Here is a 26,566-nt window from a genome sequence, read left to right as displayed (position 1 = left end):
ACACTTTCTCTTTTTACTCTTTTACTTGTTTCAGTCATTTGACTGCGGCCATGCTGGAGCACTGCCTTTACTCGAACAAATTGACCCCGGGACTTATTCTTTGTAAGCCTAGTACTTATTCTATCCGTCGCTTCTGCCGAACCGCTAGATAACGGGGACATAAACACACCAGCATCGATTGTTAAGGACAAACAAAGACACACAAACACACACACACACATTATATATATATATATATATATATATATATATATATATATATATATATATATATATATATATATACATATATACGACGGGCTTCTTTCAGTTTCCGTCTACCGAATACACTCACAAGGCTTTGGTCGGCCCGAGGCTATAGTAGAAGACACTGCCTCAAGGTGCCACGCAGTGGGACTGAACCCGGAACCCTATGGTTGGTAAGCAAGCTACTTACGACACAGCCATTCTTGTGTGTGTGTGTGTGTGTGTGTGTGTGTGTGTGTGTGTGTGCGCGCGCGTGTAGATATATACATATATATGTAGATATACGCATATATATGTAGAAATATATATATATATATATATATATATATATATATATATATATATATATATATATATATATATATATATATATATATATATATATATGTATGTATGTATAGGGGAGAATTTCACGAAAAAAAATAAAACAAACGACAAAAACAAGAGGTGTAGACAACAAACAGATGTATTAGTTTAACGCTCGGGAAGTGAAAATGTCTTTAACGTTTCCAAAGAAAGGAACACACAAAGAAACAAGGAGAGAAAAAGAATGTGTAGTGGCTAGCGATCTATGACATACATATATATATATATATATATATATATATATATATATATATATATATATATATATATATATATATATATATACATATATATATATATATTCATATATGTATTTTTGTTGTGTGTGTATTAGTAAATGAAAACTGTAATAACGGAAATTAAAATCAGCCAATAGGCGCGCAGAAAATTCAAAGTATGAATATTGCGTTGTATATCTCACCGTAATAGCTTTATATACATACGGCATGTGCTATTGGTATTTATTGATGATAATATGGATGGAATGCATGCTACGTTGATCATTGACAAAATATACTACTTTGGGTAAATGACTTTTGTACAGAACCTAACCCGGCAATATATGATGCGTCTTAACATGATATGATCTGTCTGTATGAACTATATGGAATTAATGTTATATTGAATCTTTTATTAGATACACGTTTCAGCTTCGTTTCTAGTGATATATATATGTATATATATATATATAAGTTGGTGTCGTTCCTTTTCGCCCTGCCTTTTACCAGACCGGTCTTGCTCTGTCCTTTGTACATTTTTCCATTTCTTATTTGCGTTACTTATATACGTCTGTTCGACGGTCGTAAAGCCTTTCTCTGTTTATATATAATTATTCTTCTCCTGTTGTATTTGTATGATCATTTTTTGTTCTATATGTACAATTATCATATTATTTTAGATGGTCTTGTTTTTGTCCTTGTCGTATACGTTCATTAGTTATTCCCAAAAGTTCTCTGCTCTAGCGCTGCCAAGACGGAGTGGTATGAATTGTAAAAGTGCGAAACCACTCTGATATCTTGACCATTGACGTATGAGGAATCAGCTGCGAATTTTCTGAGTACTATGGTTTCGTCTATTTTCCGATTGTGATGTTTCTGTTAAACGTTTCCGTCTGTTAATTTTTTTCCGTTTGTTGCGTTCTTTTTTTCCAATCCTTGAAAAATACACACACACAGTATGTGGGAACTTGTGCACGTGGATAATAGCCTCCTTATGTGCCTAACATTATATATTTCATCTCATATAAAAACACCGTTCGATTTTCAATGAGTATATTTCATTTCAATTTTAAAACTATTCAAATTATTTAGCGCTTTGATAACAATAACAATGGAAATAAAATAGAACGGGATGGAAGAATCGCAATCACATCAGATACATACATACATACATATGTGCAGACAGACAGACATACAGACATACAATACATGCATATATCATCAAAGACTGCAGACAATACAGACAATAATATCGCCCACCTACTCAACGATGTTCTGAACATAAAACAATATATACAGACAAAAATAGCTGCAACATCAATTAATTATCCATAACAACTACACTGATTGTATACCACCAATAATAGGAGCAGAAGAAAAGCAATTGTGAAGATCTAACCGAATCCACCTCATCTTTCTTTACTATGGCGACAAGCTTAGTCTATAGGCGTATATAAATAGTTTGGGAGGCAGCTAAACATTTCCATTAAGACACGATGGCGATGACCGGTTCAAACGTTTTGTATTCATTTTGTTTTTTAAAAGTGTCATGACTATTTTCATATTGTTCACCTCTTCTAAGAATGTAGATCGTTTACGTCTGGTCTAAAATAAATAATGAATATTTATGTCGTATTCGCTCTTGGTTTACTATAGCTTCAGCTCGTATTGCAATGGACCAAATGAATGAACTAGAATAATATTTACCGAACAGTAATAAAATCAAAATCATTAAATTGAAGGTACATTAAACAACGACGATTACAGCAAAGCTGCGTACTTTTATTATATGTAACACGATGGTTTATGGTCAGACATAGAAAAGCATTCGCTGCTATAACATCGTCGGAAGATAACGCCTTCTTACAGGTAATAAACGAGAAAACACATCGAGTTGGACTGTGAATGACGTCAATGAACCGCATGACACGTGTTTCTGCGTTGATGGTGTCTGTAGCTGACGAAGCATAACAACGCAGAAACATGTGCCCAACGGTCTCATGACGTCATTCATATTTCATTTCGGCGTCACGCACATTGTTTATAAGGAGAATTTCTCTTCCCCAACGACCTTCCCACGTCAAAATGTACTAGAGTGTATTAAATATAAGTACACGCAGCTTTAATTTCATCATCGCTGTGTAGTGTGTCTTTAGTTAATTAACATCAGCTTGATAAAGCCTTATACACACCAGCAATTTTTTATTTATTGTTTTTATATACAAGAACGGCAGTTCATAGTTGGCCACGAACGACGTATTCGGTATCTGTAGCTAATAAAGCGCAACGACACAGAATATGTGCTCCACTATCTGATGACGTCATTTACAAACAAGTATAGAGTGTTTTCACACATTGTCTATAAAGTGAATATCTCTTCTGAGACAGTTACTGAAAGAGGGTCCTTCAACGTTTGAGTGTATACGAACATGTTAAATGTAAATCTATAAACCTTTATGAAGTTAAAATCGTTTCCTGCCTGTTGTTAAAGGGATATTGTGAAAGATAGTCTTTCTGGATGTGATAAAGTACTTTTACTCAAATAATATATAATTATTTGCAGGTCCATTGCTTAGACTAATAAATTTATGCTGGTTGTTAGTAAAATAGTAACTTACCTTCAATTTTTCGATGGCGGCTCTTTCGATTTGGTGGCGGTATATCCGTTTGTGTTCCTTGAGAGACTGATGATGTATCACTTGATTTGATACGCCTGTAAGATCCACATTTGAAATCAAGTCGATGCATACGATAGCAATTTAGACAAGTCTTGTCTTGCTGAATACTTATCATGGAGTCCGTTTCTTTATCGGGGCTTTCCATTAGATGACACTGACACGAATTAGGCTTCGGTAAAATGACTTTGTCAGTCGGTGCTTTGCTTGCACATGAACCCATATTTAGGGTGGGGACTTTCTTTTATATCTCCTTTCGTTCCACTCGGCAACTGACCTTTTTTTTTTTTTCAACTTTTTTTTATGCACCAAATGTATAGATTGTAGGAGTTTATGGTTTAAATTCTTTTAAATTTGATAAACTGAACGTTGCCGAAATAACTTACCAGCTGTCAACTGCATTGTATTTGGAAGTTTTCATCTTCCCACTTACGTTCCCTGTAACCAAAGAAAAAAACATTACTGTAAGAAATAACAGACGACACAAAAGGACAACTAAAATAAGATAAATCATCACAATATTAATACAGTTCTAGAATTCAAAATGAACATAATTTGTGCTTTAAAGAATATTGCATGCCAGTGTTCTTGGAGTAGGAAAAGTTGCGTTGGAAACATATCCAGTGGTGGCTGAAGTGTGTAAGCTTCCGAAAAAGTTCAAATTATAAATATTGAACATGCGCCCTGCTTTAATTTGACTCCCGTGAAAATGTGTATCAGCCAGAGTAAATTTGAATAAGACGAAGATAGTAAACAGCTGCTTTTACAAATGTCGGTGGTTAGTTAAATGTTGAGACAACTAGATACGATGGTATTCTATGAATTAACAAAGATGTTTCAAACACCGAATGAAAAAACAAAATATAGAAGAAAAGCTGACGAGCTTCATTTATTTAAAATTGTTCCGGTTTAGCACCAGATTGCGAAACCAGATTAAGTAAACCTATCATCAAAATTACAGTGATAATCAACATTAGACAAATAAATAAATAAAAATATATCTGAAAGCTTTATTAATTATTTCATTAGACAGCAAATATATGATTTAAACCTGAGAGAAATACGTCTGTGTTGAATGACAAACTGCATTTCCCAAGTGAATAAGAATTATACAATTTATTGGGTATGATTCACTATCCAGTCATTAGTTTGCTAACAAAATTTTAAACAAAACAAAAGATTTTCTAACAAAAAAAAAAATGTATCATTAGGATACAACTGAATTTATCAGTGTGCTAGCAGCATAGTTTATGATATAGTAAGGGATTTTGAACTTAATTAGTTTAGCAATTATAAATGTCTAATTAACAAATACAAAATAAAACTGTTATTGACCAACAATGAAGAACTGAGTTTCAATATTCTCTGTAATGAATATTTAGTTATGAGGTGAATAAAATTGGTATTCTTTGGAGGAATGGAATTATCTGCAATAGATATAACGTCACAAAATATAGCTTCCAGAAATGTTTTTTTTTCTTGTTCCTGAAATATCGATTTCGTTCCAGGCATATATAACACAAGGAGTGAGATGTCTTTCTTAGTTGTTTTTAGTAATTTCTAACTTCAGGTCAACTGTGTACGATCGTACTTAACACGTCAAAGGCATTCCTAGCTGTGATCACGCCATTTGTTTTTTAGAGCTATCTTCTTTTATCTTTTTTTTTTTACTTGTTTCAGTCATTAGACTGTGGCCATGCTACAGCTTCGCCTTGAAGAATTTTTGTCGAATGAATCAATCGGTCTCTTTGGCCAAACAGCCAAAGTTTACAGAGACGTAAACACACCAACACCGGTAGCCAAGCAGTGGTGAGGGACAAAGACACACACACACATGAAATAAAAGCAGTTCTAGTATGATAACTATTATTAACTACATATACTTAATGTATGCAAGGCATATATATGAAGTATATGTAACTAATAATATACTAGAACCGCTTTTATTTCGTATGTAAATTTTCTTTTAAGTATGTAATTTCCGGGCTTATCAGCTCATGATTTTACAAGACCTGAGCATATAAGACGTGGACTGGTTACATAACTTGCTTTCAGCCCTGGCAAGTATGTGATGTTGACAAGCCACAAAAATGGTGAACCACACGGTGTCCATCACTCCAAGACGGGATTGAAGGTGAGTTATCTCGCCTGTCCATTACGCTGTGGTGATTTTAACACCCATCGTTTTGAGATTATATATATTCCGCCACGCTATCGCATCCATGGAAAATACACAGAGCACATACATTAAGTACATTTAGTTAATAATATTTATTATACTAGCAAGGCGGTGAGCTGGCAGAAACGTTAGCATGTCGGGCAAAATGCATAGCGATATTTCGTCTGTCTTTACGTTCTGAGTTCAAATTCCGACGAGGTAGACTTTGCCTTTCATCCTTTTGGGATCGATAAATTAAGTACCAGTTGCGTACTGGGGTCGATCCAATCGACTGGCCCGCTCCCCCAAAATTTCGGGCCTTGTGCCTACAGTAAAGAAGAATAATTATTATACTAGAGCCTTTTTTTAATACATTTTATATACATATATATATATAAAAATTTAAGGAATGGAGAAAACGCATGTTATAATTGCATACTTTATTCCTACATATGTTTCAAAGGATTACAACCTGTGTGATCCATAGAGATCTGTGATATTAAAATTGTAACCTTTTCTTCAGGGAATGCATGGGAATAATCTTAAACGTAAGACATTATGACCGAGTATGAAAACAATAGATGGATAAGGTTATGACGTGATTTGAATCACATCATAACCTTATCCATCTATTGTTTTCATACTCGGTCATAATGTCTTACGTTTAAGATTATTCCCATGCATTCCCTGAAGAGAAGGTTACAATTTTAATATCACAGATCTCTATGGAACACACAGGTTGTAATCCTTTGAAACATATGTAGGAATAAAGTATGCAATTATAACATGCGTTTTCTCCATTCCTTAATTTTTTAAATATACTCAAATACCCAAAATTTCAAGGAGTTCCTGCCTTAAAAACAGGAACTACACCACAGTTATTTTGTGTTCTTTGCTACATTGGTTTCTATTAACCCATTTATTCTACCCGAAGAATTTTTATTCATTAAGATAGAAGAAATACACACACATATATATATATATATATATATATATATATATATATATATATATATATATATATGCCACAGGCTACTTTCAGTTTCCGGCGACCCAACTCACTCACAAAGCTTTGGTTGGCTCGAGGCTATAGAAGAAGACACTTACCCAGGGTACCACGCAGTGGGACTGAACCCGGGACCATGAGGTTGAGAAGCAAACTTCTTATCACTCAGCCACACATGCGCCTGTCGGACTATATTATCTAAAGTGTACTTTACTTATTAAATAGGATGATTTGAGGGAATTCTAACTACTGTCTCAAGCTGGTCGTATGACTCCAGTGGATGCTCTCTCTCGCTATCTTTCTATTTGTCTGTCTGTCTCTCAATAGTAAAGAAAGTTCATTTAAAAGTTTCAATCTAAAACAAAATGGGGTTTCATGTTCACCCGCCAATGGAGCATGATACGGATTTATGCTGACAGCAATATTCGGGGTTTTACAGTGCTGGAAAGCATAAGTCAGAAAAACCAATGTTACTGCCGCTGCTTTAAATACAGTACAGTGTGAATTATATACTCCGGAGATGTTGATTTAACAATGAGTATACCAATAATTCTGCGTTTTTTGCCTGTATTCAAAGTAGTAATTTGATTAAATGAAAGTTTATAAGAAAATGAGTTGACAATCTCGTTTCTTCAAGCTCATATAATAGCTAAGACATTGCGTTTATGCAGTAATTATTTTAGTCATTATTTTGCAGGTGAACTTAGCTCATAACACCATTTCGATGCCAGGAGGAAACTATATTCTATAATTTACATTGCTAATGTCTGTTATAATAACAAAAATTGACGTCTTGCAATATATATGCTTCTAATCACTTAATTTATATTATTCTTTGCTGCTTGTATTTTCACAAATTTGCATGTTTTTCCATTATAATAACTGCTTTTGATTATTCTTTTTCTTGCTGTCATGTCTAATTTGAACACCATCCGAGTGACATGCGTTTCAGAATTGACGGGCTTTTGCGTTTATATGCATGCAATTTGTTTTCTGTGCGGAATACACATGAGCATAGAAAGATTTATCAGGAATCTGGGAGACGACAAGAACCTATTTGAAGAGCAAAATAATTTGAAACGATTGACATAGTTGGGAAACTGTTACGTCTTTGACGCAATAGACTTATTAGCCAACAAAAACATTAAGCATTTTCTATTGAGAAGCGCATCGAAGATCCACGAAGATAGAAAATGTTTTGTTTTAATCAGCGTTTGCTTTTTACAGTGATGCTAAATTCTGCATTTCCTCCCCAAAATACACTCATAAGAATTATTTGTATTTCAGAACAAAAGGCTGGAGAGTCCCGCTATGAATTATTTGAATGTTACAAGCGTTTTTAGTGATACATACATACATATATATATATATATCTATTATATATATATATATATATATATTACAAAAATAAGAGGAGTGAGTGGGCTCCTATATGCTAGAAATAGATGCCTAATCATCTAACCACGTGGTTAGATGATTCGGCATCTATTTCAAGCATATAGGAGTCCACTCACTCCTCTTATTTTTGTATGTAATATAATTTTAATCTTCGGATTTTTTTAATATGCTAGACCACTGGTTTTAATTGATTAATATCAATTTCTACTCTCTTAATAATTATATATATATTATATACATACATACATACATATATATATATATACATATTATATACATACATACATATATATATATACATACATATATATATATATATATATATATATATATATATATATATATATATATATATATATATATATATATATATACATACATACATACATACATATTATATGCATACATACATTATATATATATATATATATATATATATATATATATATATATATACATACACATATATATATATACATATATACATATACATGCATATATATACACACACATATACATATAATATATATATACACACATATATATACACATACATATATAAACACACATATATACATACATAATATACACATACATATACATACATATATATATATATAAAGAGAAAATTTATAATAGTGAAATACAAGAGTATTGTTTTCCAGTAAAATAAAGCACCGTACGGTTAAAGTATAAATATAAATATAGAATGGTGGTAAATCAATGCACCAAAATTTACTGGAAATAGCAGTGTGTGTGTGTGTGTATGTGTGTATAGAATATGGAATGAAAGCTCTAAGCAGTGATGTGTATAAATACAAACCTTTCACTATTTCAACCATACTTGAGGTGCATTCTAAGCCGCAAACAATGTGTGTGCGTGTGTGTGTGTGTGTGTGTGTGTGTGTGTGTGTGTGTGTGTGTGTGTGTGTGTGTGTGCGTGCACATGTGTTTATAGTGTAATGTAAGAGTTATAAAGAATTTTGGTTTCAAATTTCGGCACAAGGTCAGCAATTTCGGGGCAGGGGGTAAATCACTTACATCGACCCCAGTGACTGACTGGTACTCATTTCATCGATCCCGAAAGGATTATGGTCGATCGGTGGAATTTGAACTCAGAACGCTGCGACGGACGAAGCACTGCTGAGCATTCTTCACGACGTGCTAACGACTGTATTAGCTCACCGCCTTAAGAGTTATAAAAAATATCAAAGTACATGTTGCCTAAGGCAAACAATATCAATACGTTGGATAGAATGGACAGATATATTATTTATAACAAAGATTATGCAGTCCCTCCGAGTTTTGCTCCCAGTATAAGCTGTTTGGATGCATGCATTTCGGAGTGGGTATGTCTTCTTCAGCAGAGATCGGAGAAACAGACGCTACAAACTGAAACTTGAGACAGGTCCCTCTTCTGATATTCCTGTCCATTGTTCAATTATTATTTGTATGTATGTATGTACCTGCTTATAAAGTGCCTGTCACGCTACCCGACATATAAATACTGAGTTACATTACCAACCAAAAAAGAGGACTCTGGTGAGAATTCGTATTAATATAACGAAATTTCGTGTTGCAACTTTTTATGTATATGCTGTTGGACTATCTGGATACATATGCCATTCATAAATCCATACAGAGTTAGATTGGTGACTTGGGAGGTTTCATAGGTAGTCTTTTTGACTGGAGTCGATGACAGAACTTTGTGAAAACCTTATTGATGAGACGACTCTAGCAACGTGGAAAATTTGAACTCAGCATATAAAGAGCCTCACAGATCCTTCTAACACTCTTGCAATTCTAGCCATTCATTCACTTATTCTGGTACATATTCAACTCTGAACGGATGGAAAGGTAAAATTCACTTCAGAGGAGTTTTAACTTAGAGAACTGAAACAAATAGCGCAAGGAATTTTATCTTACAGTGTAACGTCGCTAATTCGTGTGTGTATGCGTGTGTAAATTAAGAAAGTGCTGAGATTTTCTTATCTAACTGAATAACGGAAGCAAATGTTTAATGTGTCTATCTGTATACACATAGAATGCAATGATTTACTATCTCACAATTAATTTATTGTGCATTCAAGTAATCAAATGTCTCGCAAATAACATCACCAGAAAATACGATGTCTCCTAGCTTTCAAACTTCATTATCTTATTGACTTAACTATTATTACGTTGCAACAGTATAAAAGCAATAGACAGACACATTAGCATCAATGACAATGTCAATATTGGTAAAAAATATTCTTTTCGACTCTAGGCACAAGGCTCGAAATTTTGGGGGCGGGGCAGTGAATTAAATCGACCTCAGAACGCAACTGGTACTTAATTTATCGACCCCAAAAGGATGAAAGGCAAAGTCGACATTGGCGTAATTTGAACTCAGAACATAGTTAGTCGAAATACTGCTAAGTATTTCGCCTGGCGTGCTAATGTTTCTAGCAGCTTGCTGCCTTAATGGTAAAGAATATTAATGCATACAATACTTCAATAAATCTTTGTTAAATTTTATTTTAGATATTTCTGCTGACTGATATTCTAAATTTGATTAGGGATTCTTTTTCAAAAGCAAAGTCTGCTTTCATCTTGCCTTCCATTAGTGTCTTGTCACTTGACTAAAATGATAATGTGCTTACCAATCCGTACCATTGGACAGGATAAACACGTCTGCAGTAGAACATTAGAAATAAACTAATTCTTTTTTTTTTTTTTTTTTACTGCATAGTCAAATGTTACATCTCATTAGATAGTAAGTCGAAAACAATTTCATTCCTGTACAAGCAATATAGCTGAGTACTTTCAATAGGAATCTTAAAATCCAATCATTAACAAAATTCAATTTACAAGATGGTAATTTGAGTGCGTACAAATATATATTCAGTAAGAAATGTATTGCTGTTGGAAATGAAAACAAATCGAACGGGTAATCATAGAATCTTATTGAAATGCATCCTTGTACAACACAAAAGCAAGCAAAGGAATAGGTAATTACCGGAGTAGAACTTCCTTTCAGTATATGACTTAATATGATGAAGATTACTGCCAGACAATTGGACACTACAGCAATCTTATATCTCCACAAAAACAATGTAGAATTCAAACAACAACAATCCGATCGTGACGCAACGAAATATTAACATTAAAAATCGGCTTTAAAAAATTCGCATGGATGCGGAACAGATAGAGGTTCGAAGTTGATTGTTTGCTTTGCTTTCCTACGATAAGGTGTGATGTGAAATGCACTATTTTAATAAAGTATATAACGACGCTAAAACGCCAGTGTTTTTTGTTTTTTTTTATATTTTAACAAGGAAATTAAAGTTAAATATCCAGCACAGATGACCAAAAATGGCATAATTGTTATCATTCATGCATGAATTATTGTTTAAAAGAAATAACAACATTCTGATAATTCGATTTATGTAATCGTTAAGAAGGCTTCTGAATCAGGTATTTTCTCCGTCTTAAATCCTATGTCTCTTTATACGTTTCCACGTGAATATTTCAATAGATCGAGTTTCCAGTATTAAAGAAGCATAGCGCGTAACAGTACCGCTATACAGGTTGGCCCTACATGAAACTTGTAGGGTGTCAGCAACGGTCCGAAATTGAAATATTTTCTGGCCTAAAGAGTAGAGCTAGCTTTTAAGATGAGGTCCCGCCTAAGCTTAGGATTTGCTTTCAGAAGGAGGGAACCTCGGTAAAAGTGACTCCCAGCATTTGGATCAGTTGTGAAGTCTCTAGCTGAGTGCCGCTCAGGCTAAGCGGGAATGTGGTACCATGGTGTCTTCCAAGTATGAATAGTTGTGGAGTTTCTTGCTGTTAAAAGAAACAAGGTTGCCATGCCCCACTAGAAGATACTTTCAAGGTTTCCGTTTATAGAAACAATGCATGTAGGCGTGTGGTGCTTTAAGTTGAGAGTGAATGATGCATGGTGAAGGAGGAATGAATAGACGCGTCATCTTCATAAGAATGGGAATTGTGACATGTAGAAACATGAAGGTCATCGATGTATACAAGGGAGTGAGGGAGAGTATCAAATCCCGATGACCCTGGGGATCATTAGGGTTAAATGCGAGAGGAGTAGAAAGGTCCCCATCAACACGGTCACAGTAGTGTGATCTGATAGGAAGTTTCCAAGACATGAAAGACAGGTGGAGCTTGTAGGTGGGAAGTTCATATTTCGATGAAATTCTCTAAAGAAGAAGACCGAATAGTGGATAATGAAAGACTGTAGGTCTCCAGTTGGTCTGGCTCTGCAGAAGCCGCACTGGTGGACACATTGGAGAGAGAGAGGGAGAGAGAATCATTGTTGATAGCTATCTCCAGTACCTAGGATATTTTGTCAGGTTGGAGTGTTTGCGTTTCTTTAAAATAGGATGAACTGAGACATGCATCCAAATGTTAGGGTATATACACGTAAAGAGTGAGATATTGAATAGTTTGGTAAGTTTTCAGGGCCGGTGGCCTTGTCTGTTTGAAGCAAATGGAGATATGTCAGCAAATGGAGATATGTCAGCAAATGGCCCGGATGTAGGTGGAGTGAAAGGGATTAGGTAATGGTGTGGAGTTCGATACAAAGCGGGTGACAAGCGTGGAGGCTTTCTCTAGAGGAAAAGATGATTCTACAAATTCGTGGAAATCCTTTTGCGCAAGAGACCAAAAGGATCGACTGCAGGGTGGAAATACACGAATACATACACTGCAAACTGAATAGTGATCTCACAAGAGTTGCACTGCTGGATGTACCCCACTTAGCGGTTCGGGAAAAAAGAGACCGATAAATGAGTACTAGGCTTACAAAAAATAAGCTCTGGGGTCGATTTGTTCGACTATAGGCGATGCTCCGGCATGGTCGCACTCAAATGACTGAAACAAGTAACAGAATAATGAAATATAAAAAACATATACAATCTTCTACGAGATGTTTTCTGTATTATAAAACACAGTCATGCAGCACGATTTACACAAACTTTGCATAAATACACCAACTCCAGTAACGACAACAAAGCTTCTCTGCCCAGCATCAAATTTGCGCATATAATACGTCTAAGAGTCTCCATACGAAAAATTAACAGTCTGAATATAAAAAAAAAACAATTTTATGAAACCAAAAACATTTTCTCATTACCGAAGAACATTAATATAACATTTGCGTAGAAACATGCCAGCACAGGTTTCACTAATTACCCTACTAAGTTGCAGTCGACAACTGCACCATTAACGCCCTCATTAGTGAGAATATAATACACTCGAATCGTCTTGGTTTTCAAATAAAGCAGATAACCTAAGAGGGAATATAAAAACATCAGAAGCAAACACCCATTTTATCTTAAACAACCCAAAACAACAAATAACTCGCCGGGCCAACTACTACAACTTATAATACTCAGACATCACTTTGTGTTCTACACTTCGCTTCATAATCACTGGACAATCAATGTCTCAACTCTCTCCAGACTACCTGGCACTCAAGTTGTTCCGATCAACGCAGTATGTGTTCGTGAAATTAACGTGCAGGGCGACTGAATACCCCGCAACTACGCGTACCCTTAATATAGATCTCAGGGAAATTACGCATGACACAGAATGTGACAAGGCTGACCCTATGAAACAAAGATTCAACTCACTTATGCCAACGTGAAATAAAGTGTCTTGCTCAAGGACACAACGTGCCGCCTCGTAGCAGACCATCTGCCAGTTGTCATAAAAACATTTAGACATCATTAATTTCATGTATTAGAGGAGCTGTTAAGAAAGGCTGATTGCATAGTTTCAAAGGTTCCGACCACACATACACACACGCTCTCTCTCTCTCTCTCTCTCTCTCTCTCTCTCTGTCACTCTAAAGTACAGAGAGGGTACCATAAATATTCAGTTTTTTTCCCCTCAAAACATCAGGATATATGTTTGGACTGGATATAAATATTACTAAAAAGGACCGGGAAAGCCTATTGTTTCAGTCATTTTACTGCGGCCATACTCGAAAAATAATGCCGAACCGCTAACGTACAGGTACGTACACACCAGCACCGGTTGTCGAGTTGTCGAGGGGAGAGAGAGAAAGAGAAAGAGAGAGAGAGAGAGAGAGAGAGAGAGAGAGAGAGAGAGAGAGAGAGAGGGAGAGAGAGGGAGAAAGAGAGAGAGAAAGAGAGAGAGATATGTGAGGTCCAAGAATCGAAGTGTAGGAAGAAAGTGAACTTCAAGCAATCCGAAGAAAATATAAATAAAACAACTTTCTGGAACAACACTGGTTTTTTGGGGCGAAAAGTTGTGGATTTTCTGCCATATCGATAAGCTGAAACAAAATTATTTTAGCCCAGATTTTATATATATATGTTTATATATATATGTTTATATATATATATGTTTATATATATATGTTTGTGTGTGTGTGTAGATAGATGGGAAGATACATACATGTACACACGCAGACATATGAACGTATATTTGCATGTATGCATATAAGTATGTGTGTTTTTGTAGATATATATATATATATATATATATATATATATATATATATATATATATATATAGTTACGGACAGTCCCGCACCCCTACACACACACATATTCAACAACACATCTACATAACGTTTTAATACGAACAGTAGCATGCAAAATATCCTAACATTCAAACATCTTTTGGTAAATTTCGCCTCTCTACAAAATAGATTGCAAGTCGCGGCAAGGGAGAAAATTATTAAAACCTATTATTAAATCTATATCTACTAATGAGATTTGAAGTTCCCTGCCAGCTTTCAAATAGTTTATCACAAGGAATGGAATTGCTGCAAAGGAGTTGAGCAGTCTATTACAAAACTCCAACAAATAATTACCAGTAATATTATTAAGCTCCGTGTAATTACAGATAAAATATAGGAAACGGTAAAAACAATTACCACACTGGCGACAAGTGGATTGTGAGGAAAATCTGCCGACTGCCAAAAGAAATCTATTTAATAACAAGGTTCATAATATATGAAACAGCACGCTTAGCTAACATTAGTCTCAAGAAAACCGCCAATATTCTGTGTTCCTATAGTTCATACTTTATCTACAAAAGACAATTCGGAAGAATAATAAAAATAATAATAATAACAACAACAACAACAGTAACAACAACAGTAATAATAATAATAATACAAAGTCCATGCACTGCATATCAAATGCAGTACCGGAGTGGTTATATTAGTGAACGTTTGGTTGATTCGTAGATTCGTTGGTTAGTAATGAGTATGCGCTCCAACAGATACGCTAATTCTAATTGGTTCGTTGTCAGACATATTGATGCGTGAATGGATCATTGTTAAACCTTAGATGTGGATTATGGCGCCATTCTAATCCATGAACTCCATACAAATTGTCAAGAATTTGTACTATTGGATAGCAAATGCATGTGAGTGTGTGTCTGCGTGCGCGTGGTCAGTACGTGTGTGCGCGCGTAATTGTGTAGATTGGTATACAAATAAATATTAACAATGGGCTGATATATTATGTATATTTCGCGTGCGCACACACACACACACACACACACACACAAACACACACACACACACACACACACACACACACACACACACACACACACACACACATACACACACACACACACGTAAGTTCCATTTCTCTGTCCGCGGAGATAAAGAAAAAATAAAAACGTTTGATTACAATTGTCATCGTGTCGCCGTACAACGACAACGAGCAAGTATGTGTGCGAGTGTTTGTATTCGTGTGGGAATGTGTTTTTGTGTGCCTTTTTATCTATATATGTATGTACATAAATTCCAAAAAGGATAAAATCTTTTACAAGAATTTTATCAGGAAGCCAGTGTGTAAAAAAATTCATAAGGGAAATTTCTATTCCCAAGAATATAATTATTCGTTTATAAACGAATAATTATGTATGTATATATATATATATATGTGTGTGTGTGTGTGTGTGTGTGTGTGTGTGTGTGTGTGTGTGTGTGAGTGTATGTGCGTGTGCATGTATATATATATGTATATATATATGTGCATGTATATATATATATGTATATATATGTGTATATATATATATATATATATATATATATATATATATATATATATATATATATATATATCTTGGCGAGAGAGTTGGTATGTGAAGGTATGTTGTTGGATGTATAAAAGACAAAATAGAGTGGAAAAAACTACAGAAGGCTTGGGTTATATGGTTAGAGAATATATTTAAACCGTTATGTTAGGAAAATTTTATAAAATTTTGTGTAAAGTAAAAAGTACTCTTGGAGAAATAACCGGTATCGTATTTTCTTTTCAAATGTCTCAAATTTCTTTACCGATATTGTGTCATTTCTTCGCTATGAAGTGAAGTATGAGAGTTCCAGACAGGAGAAGATAATCAGGGATATTTGTTTCGGTATAAGGGAGATAATAAAAAATGTTGGGAATGATTAGATTTTATTAATTTAACATGATTTGGTTTAGAAAGAACAGAATGTTAGAAGTGGTTAAGTTTTGCTTTATATTTTCTTCAAAGAGGTAAATTTCTTTATTTAAAATTGCTAGAAATGATTAAGTTTTAGCGTATATTTTCAATGAAGCTGGTTTCTTTATCTAATCTAACTTGTGTTGGTGTTCCAATGGCACATTGATAAAATGGAAAGATTATAAATTGTGGTGGCCGTTGCTTTGCGCATTTCTCAATGTGTGCACTAAAGGATATCATTCTGTATTCTGGGAATGCAATCTGCTGTCGGTGCAGAGTGCATCTGCGTCTGAGCGATAATCCCATGATCCCTATGTAGTCTTGGTGCCAGCCCGAGCATCTTATAACATAAATCAGGTTTTCTGAGGCACAAGTAAAGTTAAATTTGGTTTTGAATTTTTGTCCCTGTTTGAAAAGGAATTCTGATCCTTCTAGAAGGTTTGGGCATGTTGCGTAATTTGGTCGACCACATTTCTTCACTTTTGCGTCCGTTATTTTAGAAAATGATTTTGCCTTTGTGAGGAACTTTTTTAGTGATTTCGATTGTGTGTGGCTTTTAATGATGTGTGTAAAATTTCCTTTAATTTGGAGTCCTTATGTAGTATTGGTAAATTTTGGGTAATGACGTGACGGCTTCTTTGTTTCTGAATGTGGATATGTACAGCAGCATTTTCGGGGAAGGTGTATTGCTGTATTGAACTTTTCTTGACTTCTTTTTTTTTTTCGGGGGTGATTTAACATGTCCAAGTCATCTCTGATATAGCTATTGATGTGTTTAAGGAAGGGTTTCAAGAGGACGTCCATAAATACAGACTTAGTCTGTATGTTTTACAGGCTCGGCCAGCTATAATGGGTCGTAATTTTAGGTACTCTGAGTTTGGTGTATGTATGTACGTCTTTGGTGATTTTTTAATGGTTTCAGATATAATCTGGCTTTTGTGAATTATTGGTAGACTGTAGAAAAGGCTAGGTTTGCATTTAAAGTTTGGTTGTCAGTTCTTTTCCATGGGTTTTAATTAGTGAGGACAGGGTTTTCATAATTTTTTTCGGAGTGTAGTTTGTGATTTGTTTCGTAATGTTGACTGTCATTCAGGATGTGCCATTGGAACACCAACACAAGTTGGATTAAATAAGGAAACCTACTTCATTGAAAAATATAAGCCAAAACTTAATCATTTCTAGCAGTTTTAAATAAGGAAACCTACCTCTGAAAAACATAAATCAAACTTAACCACTTCTGACATTCTATTCTTTCTAAACCAAATCATGTTAAATTAATAAAACCTAGTCATTCCCAACATATCTGATTATTTCCCTTATACCTAAAATATCCCTGATTACCTTCCCCTGTCTGGAACTCTCATACTTCACTTCATAGCGAAGAAATGACACAATATCGGTAAAGAAATTTGAAAAGAAAATCCGAAACCGGTTATTTTTCTAAGAACAATGTCACTTTACACAAAATTTTATATTTTTCTAACATAACGATTTAAATATATTCTCTAACCATATAACACATGTCTTCTGTAGTTTTTCACTCCATTTTGTCTTATATATATATATATATACAGTTGTTTGACCTTAACCAGTTGAGTATGTCCCTTAGTGGCCGATGATATGTGGATATGTGCATATCTGATCACGAGCAGAAGTAGTGGGGGAGCATCATAGCCATGTGTTGAAAGGAATTCTTTGGGGTTTGGATAATTCACCTATGAAAACGTGTGTTTCGTTCAACATCCTTAACTCATATTCAGGGATCTTTTGTGCGGGATGGGCTACTCGACCTGAAGAAAATTTTAACTGGGCCCCACTTGCAAAGTCATGCGTAGTTTATGTTGATATGAGACTACTATGTTGCGCGCATATGGTTATGATACATGTGCCTGGTGTATCCTTATCAGACGAGTAGTCATGATGGGTATACTGGGCTTCGTATATTATACTCCAGTGTCACTTTGATGGCATGCACTGCTCTCTCACTCAATAATAATCACAAACGAATGCCCTAGACATGCCCAAAACCACTGCAAGTTGTGGCGACACGATCAGGTAGCGAGAGTGTTACATTGGAAACTCTGAAAATTGGGGGCTACAGAGAGGAAAGACGTGGTATGAGCACAAACCATAAAGAGTGGTGGAATCGGAGATAGCAAAATCCTCTGGGATTTCCAAATCCAAGCAGATCAGGTGCTAGAGCATAACAATCCGGACCTAGTAGCTATATAGTTAATGCTGCATGCCCCTTTGACCCACGAATAGTCAAGAAGGAAGGCGAAAAGATAAATACAACCCTCTTAAGTGCTAAAGGTCCGGCTATGGAAAATAAAGGTGAAGATAGTGCCAATGGGCCCTTGAGAACAGTATCAGAAGGCATCAATAGGAATATTAAAAAAATCGGAATAGAGTGCCCAGTAGAACTGTTACAAACATTTTGCCTCCTTGGTACGGCCAGAATAATCAGGAAAGTATTAGATAGATAAAAAGAACGGATAGCATGGTACCATAGGCTAAACGAACGGCTAAACGAACCAACACAGGTTGTCAAGTGATGCGATAGGGTGGGGGATTTCAAACACAAACCACGCAAATGTATTTTTATATATCAACACATACACACAAACACACACACATATAGATATCCCACGGTGGGCTCCAATCAAACATGAACATGATGGGCATGGGTGGAAATATGAGGTCGGCTGGCTTGTGTATGTGTGTTGCAGAAAGAATGAAGACGTGCTGAAAAAACATCACACAGTATTTCCATCGTCTTAAACTCTATACTTTTCAGTTTACTTCTGTTGAAACGAAGTTCATTCTTCTACATATCAGAATTTGACTTCTTTTCACGAGGAAGAATGAATTAACTGTCGTACGCAGCCAAAAAACGAAATCATGTATGTTACTAAGTAATTATAACCAGCTGAAAGAAATCGCAATTTATGTGTCAGTATCACAATAATATGAAACGAAAAATACTAACGCATACAAACAATTATTAGCATGATACATATGTAGTAGCTGACACATGGATTTAATTAATCCATATTATGCTTAGTTCAAACACTTCTAACACATCTTTAATCCCATTTCTTGTGTCGAATTATATATTGGAGCATTTAAATAGAACTGATGACGACAGTAAGTGCGCTGTACATAGACTCGATTGTCAATTACGAAGTGAAAAAAAATACATGACTAGAATAAATTTTATGCTATAATGTTATCCACATTCAACATATAATTCTTGCCTTCTGCTTTTTGTTATAATTGAGGTTGTAGGACAAACTGAATATAAGTGAAACAGATCGATACATACACTGCAGCACAGGAAATGGACACTGCTGTAAACGTCATATCTATGATCGAGGTTTTCAATAAATAAATATCATATAATGATATGCCTCCATGCAAACAGTAATGCGCTCATGTACTTGTGTCATTGACAGGACAATAGCTTAATTGTTAGAATACAAGACAAAAGAACATTAATATTCAGATTGGTCAGAATTGTCGATGACACCCATCGTATTGGAGTCAACTAATTATAAATTTGTAATATATACAAAACTCTAACATATATAAAAGTGTAAAATGCCTCCGCTAACTGTTACAATGTTAAATGGAAAATATTCTTATGTTTTAATCATTGCTTGAAACAGTAATTACACTAACTTGATTTTCTTTGTAATTATATCAGTTATGTCGAGTTATTTGGAGGAAAATCTGTTGAATAGCAATTTTTCAAATCATGGTTAGTCTTTAGAATAATTATAATGATTATAATCATTGGTATAATTAACTTAAAATCGCCCGGCGAAATCATAATGAGTCCGTTCGTTTTTGCATCTATTTTCTTTAAAACATACCTACTGGATAAGTTTAAATCTCGCTTCATCACCATGTGGTTTCGAGTTCGGTCCCACAGCGCTGCACCTTGAACAAGTATCTCCTACAAGGGCCCCGAGTAGGCCAATACATTGTGAGTGAATTTGGTTGACGGAAACTGTGGAACCACGTCATATACGCACACATGTATATATCATCATATTGACTAGGTTATTGAAGATGTTGTTATACATTGTTATAGCATTCGGGTGAGCCCCATCCCCCGCCGCCACTCGCTGGTTAGTCATACAGGACAACACGGCCCCCGAACAGAATGCAAGTTCACTGCAGGTTATTCATTTAGAGCTGTATGGATTAGAGTGATGTGAAATGAATTGCTTAAGACCATAACGCATTACCGGTTTGGGAATCGAAACCAGGACCGTGTGTATGTGTTTGTCACTCCACCACTGCTTGACAGTCGCTGTTAGTTTAAGTCCCCATAACCTAACGGTTCGGCAAAAGAGACCGATAAAGTAAATACTAGACTCAAAAAGGATATAAGTATTAGGGTCGACTAAAAATCTTCAAGGTGGTGGCTAAGAATGGCTGCAATCCAATGATTGTTTGCTAATAAACTAGTTTTAACGTAATAACGTTCTGTGTTCACAGATTGGTGGAATATATAATTCCATTAAACTTTTTTTCTCTAAGAGTAAGACTTAAATCATACCGAAGAAGAAGTGGTTGAATGTAATAATTTTATACAATAATCGCATCTATGGTTAAAAATTGTAGAGTAGGTAAAGAAATGTTCCATTCTGAGACCAATGAAATTTATGGACATAAATAATGATTTCTATCATAGGCACAAGGCCTGGAATTTGAGGGGAGGGGGGATAGTCGATCACATCGACCCCAGTACTTGACTGGAACTTAATTTATCGACCCCGAAAGGATGAACGTAAAAGGTGAAAACATCGGAATTTGAACCCAGAGCGTGTAGACGGACGAAATGCTACTAAGCATTTTCCCGGCGGGCTAACAATTCTGCCAGCTCGCTGCCTTTATATTGATATAAATTGTTGTTGTTGGCACTCCGTCGCTTACGACGTCGATGTTTCCAGTTGATCCGATCAACGGAACAGCCTGCTCGTGAAATTAACGTGCAAATGGCTGAGCACTCCACAGACACGTGTACCCTTAACGTAGTTCTCAGGGATATTCAGCGTGACACAGTGTGACAAGACTGACCCTTTGAATTACAGGCACAACAGAAACAGGAAGTAAGAGTGAGAGAAAGTTGTGGTGGAAGAGTACAGCAGGGTTCGCCACCATCCCCTGCCAGAGCCTCGTGGAGCTTTAGGTGTTTTCGCTCAATAAACACTCACAACGCCCGGTCTGGGAATTGAAACCGCGATCCTACGACCGCGAGTCCGTTGCCCTAACCAGTGGGCCATTGCGCCTCCACATTGATATAAATAGTAACTAATTTAACAATTTTGTGTAGGATCGTTACGAAATTAATGGAAGAATGAAAGGGTTTACAATACTGAGCAAGGCAAATCCGGCTCGGTGAGAAAATATCAAGAAATCAAACCAGTTATTACGTAAAATGTAATAAAACTACGATTTAAAATCATCTAAAAATATATCTCACTTCGTTTATCGCTTCTATCACACTTCTTGTCTTTTACTCCATTTCACAAAATGTCATTGTGTATTTGTTTCTCGTGTAGCTTATTTCGTTTCTTTGACATATTAAATCGTGTTGAGCCATGTAATTAATATCCAAATCATTTGCTAAGTAGGCAACGTTTCAAAAATGTATATCATACCGGGAAATTTTACACGTGGAGAATTCTTCAATAGAATCGATTCTAGTAGATTAAGGAATTTATACAATATAGGCTTCTCTAACAAATAAATGACAAATGTACACTCAGTAAGGTTTTAAATCAGAAGGTAGAGAAACGATACTTAATACCACTTATCATTTAGTCCGACTATTCGCCGGATTACTGCATAACAATGATAATGATATATCCATAGTTTCCGAGCTATCGGAGCAGTCACTGAAGCAATCAATCAACTGACACGTAATATGTTAGTGATTGGATCATGTTGGACATGTAATAGGGAATGGGGAATAATGGTAATGGTGCATAACAATGAACAACCTGATAAATGTATTTAAATGAGGATATAATCTTAATTGCCTGTATAAAAGCTAACTGCTGCTAATCATTCATACATCAAATGGGCGGTATACTGGCACAATCGTCAGAGCAATGGAAAAAGTGCTTTGTGGTATTTTGTTATTTACTTTCAGTTAGATTTTTGCCGAGGTCAACTTTATGTTTCATCCATCCGAGGTCGATAAAAGTAAAAGAAAGAAAAAAAAATCTAGTACCGAATCCAGTTTAATTGAGTATAAATCATGGTTCTGTGTCAATGTTAGAGATCAATAACTTACACAGCAAAGGGGACGATGTATTGAGAGAAATGACACAGGGATAGGCAACTGGTGTACGATATTTTGCAACACCTCTATCATTTCTGATTTCGAATCCCGCCAAGGTTAACTCGGCTGCTTCATTGTTCGAGGGTTAATAAAATAACAGGTGAAATACCGTTCGATATAATTAAGCATACCCACACCTACTTTGAAAATATGCTTGACCGCGTACCCAGGATAGAAATCAAATATTTTATACAACAAAGAGACCGCGTACGGCATGAGGCAGCATATGGCAGGATTAGTGGAGCACAAATTATGCTGCCGTATAATTAGTGCTCTACTTACTAGTTATGCTGCCGTATTACAACACGAACTCATATGGCAGCAGGGTCGATTTTATCCTACATCACGCCAGAACCAATAACGTGAGTACTAGCCAACTATTGTGTTACAATGGCTGTACTGTTTCAGTAAATTTGTGGCATTGTGCCAATGCTAGAAATCAATATTTCACAAGTATGTATGTACTCAAATACTTATTTTGTACTGTTAATCTGGCGTTACAATCTCAGCAGAGATGATTGTATCATCCTCTCCCTTCCCCTAACATTCTTCATTTAGTCTCCTTTCTCTTCCTCTTCGGCCTGTTGGTGTATCTCCAGATTGCTTTCCTATTATTTTCCTCTTAACACACACACGCCCGCAGGCACACACCATACAGACTTTTGCCCTGTTCATGGTATGAAAAAAAAGCCCCTCAGATAAGCAAACATCTGAACAAGATACTGATGTTTTTCCTTGAATATCTCGCGTCATTGCCGTGCATTATTAATGATGTGTGACAAAAGACCCTATGTGTACGCATGTGTGTGTGTATGTGCGTATGTGAGGGCGCATAGCTTAGTGGTTAGGGTGTTGCACTCACGTTCGCGAGACCGTAGTTTTAATTCCTGAACCGAGTAGTGCATAGTATTCTTGAGCAAAACTCATCTCATGTTGCCCTGCGATCGCTTCGTCACCTGACGTGTGTAACACCGGGCACCTACTCAGGCAACGACGATTTTATGGAAGGAGATAATTTGAATCATAATCACATGACAGGTACTTTTTCTCTCCACCTCTTACATCAACAAACTTTTTCACCATACCCTTCCCTTCTCCACGTCATTAAGTCAATTATGTAGATACGGACTACAGATTTAATTATATTTATCCTTTTTGAAGACGGCAAGGAACGACTGAAATCGACCACGATTTCCAGAATTTTTACGTTACACGTTAATCTTCTTTTGTTGGTTTGTAGTTTCTACTTTCAATCAGGCTCTAAGTATTAGCACCAGATTATCGGTTCCTTCGGACTTCACGTTTTCTCCACTCACACTTACCCGCAAAAGTCTGATTGGAGGCTCTACGAAGGTTATGGATACTTCGTTTCCTACTTTAACTAACTTATTAAAAGAATAATTATTGGAGATACAGAACTTTACTGAGCTACGATATATTCAATCAGATACACTTTGAAATTAAATTATTTCCATGCGACCTCTAACACGGAGCAATTGAATGAAATATTATTGAAGAATTCATTTGCTCACTTCTGTCTATCTACAATGTTTTGATGTACAAATGTTATCTGTTATAGAAATGCCTCCTTGTTTTCTTGCACTTCTAATTGGAACACTTCAAATTAAACTTCATTTATATTTGCCTTATACAAATAACCAGATAAAGACGAATATAATGATATTAAGTGCGCTGTCTTGACTCATTTATTTATCATTCTTTTATACGTATCAGCAGAAAGGCTGTAGCCATGATGGAGCAACACTGGTGTTATCACATTCTCAATAGCCATTCTTATGTGATTCACTATTGGTGAAGGAAGGGGGTTCGACACTACTACCCTCATTTGAGCTTCTTACCGTGATGTTGGTCCATCTGAAACATTGGATAGCAGGAGGTAAGTTCTTTTCTTGAAAATATCTACCCCTACTCCTTGAAGATCCCTCAGATGTTTTGGCATAGCATTCAATAGCTGTGGGCCCTTGAACCATTAGCTACTGTAGTACATGGTCCTCATTCTGGACGGGATAGTTAGGACCATTGGAACAGTGCAGTAACGTCCAGTTCGAGTGCTGGCATAGCACTCGGTGCTTTCAGGATTATCCATACGTATATTACTGCATATGTTTCCCGTCTTCGCTCCAGGGAATAGAATCGTAGTCCTTTCAGACTCTCCCAGTAGCTCAGCTGTTTTACTGGTGCAATCTTCCTGTTGTAGCACTGCTCATTTGACACTGTGGGGTGACCATAATTGAGAGCCGCACACACACACACACACACACACACACACACACACATATATGTACGCCTTCCTACTCTTAGTTATACTTTTTTATATGAGATTTCTCTTGTTTTAGTCGATGTGGTGTCCTCATTTTGTGCTACTGGGAGAGACTGAAAGAGCTACAGCTTTACTCCATGCAGAGCAGACGAGAAAGACGTGCAGCGATATACGTATGGAAGATCCTGAAGTGGTTGGCACCAAACTTTGGCACGGAGAGGTACACCATCCCCCGTACTGGACGTTCCAAATATTCAGCAGAAGTAACAAAGTGGCTCAAGAGCCGAGAGGTTCGTGCGTTAGCGCACACACACGTGTAACCTCAGGTAACTATCACAATGTTAATATGAACCAAAATAATAAAGAATAAAAAATACAACATTATTTTCTGAATTATCTCTAAAGTGCGCTGTCTTATGAGGTATCGAAATATCTCGCAGTCCTCTGCGACTTCGTCACTGACACATCACAGGAGACAATACTCTTAACAAACAGGAACAACTTAAAGATAACTTAAATGGCTAGAAATGTCTTTTCCATGACACGATTGTTCCAGTTTCTACAAAGAAACTCATACAGTTGTTCTCAGCCTTTTTAAAATCCAGGCCAGATCCCAAACCTAAGGATTTTTAGTAGGCCGCTCCGTAAAAGAAAATTTACTGTACGTATAGAGGGGAGACCATCGGGGCCCGCAGAAGGATGCTTGAGGGCTTCATGCGGCTGTGGAAGCCGCGGTTGAGAACTGCTGATTTCATATCACTCAAGTCACTTAATCTTGCATAACTCCGTATCCTTGCTTATCACGAAATAAACATTTGGCAAATGTTATCTCATTCTTCTATCTAAGATATTGTGATAATGAGTGAACTACATTCGAATTCTTTTTTTTTAAATTCAAATAATGTTAGTCCAAAAAGGAAGAGCACATCTGGTAGCCAGCTCTGCAACAAATGTCTATTTTTATCGATCGCTATGTTAATTTGAAATCATTCGACACACACACACACACACACACACACACACACACACACACACACACACACACACACACTCACACGCACACACATACATACATACATACACACACAAGGTTTGATTTCCTTTTGAATTCGCACGCTTCGTCAATTTCCGTAAAATTTTTTTACTTATTTTCTTTTCGCACGCCGCGTTCAGCTCTTTGTATTTCTAGTCAGTCACACACGCTCAGTGTGTTTTTCTATGTACGTTTGTATACATTTATGTATGTGTGTGTGTGTGAGTGAAGGAGTGTGTTGTCATGTATACGTACATACATAAATACATATGCATACATCTTTTTCTATGTATGTGTATGTGTGTGAGAGAGAGAGAGAGAGAGAGAGAGAGAGAGAGAGAGAGAG

General features: G+C 36.0%; 1 protein-coding gene across 17 annotated transcripts in view; it reads right to left on the bottom strand.

Moving 5' to 3' along the window:
• LOC106875208 (dual specificity calcium/calmodulin-dependent 3',5'-cyclic nucleotide phosphodiesterase 1A) overlaps window positions 1–26,566 on the bottom strand; it is a 1,569,442-nt gene that overhangs the window by 905,712 nt on the left and 637,164 nt on the right. For all 17 annotated transcript variants that reach the window (XM_089364164.1, XM_089364142.1, XM_089364159.1 and 14 more), the window contains one exon: window positions 3,449–3,943. In XM_089364164.1, coding sequence (XP_089220290.1) covers window positions 3,449–3,728 — 280 coding nt within the window. In that variant the 5' untranslated portion in view covers window positions 3,729–3,943. The remainder of the gene's footprint in view (window positions 1–3,448; window positions 3,944–26,566) is intronic.

Source organism: Octopus bimaculoides, chromosome 1 (assembly GCF_046866305.1).
Source record: "Octopus bimaculoides isolate indiv1 chromosome 1, ASM4686630v1, whole genome shotgun sequence".
Taxonomy (NCBI): Eukaryota; Metazoa; Mollusca; class Cephalopoda; order Octopoda; family Octopodidae; genus Octopus; species Octopus bimaculoides.
Note: the sequence above shows the minus strand (reverse complement) of the source record. Positions and strands in the feature narration are given on the sequence as shown.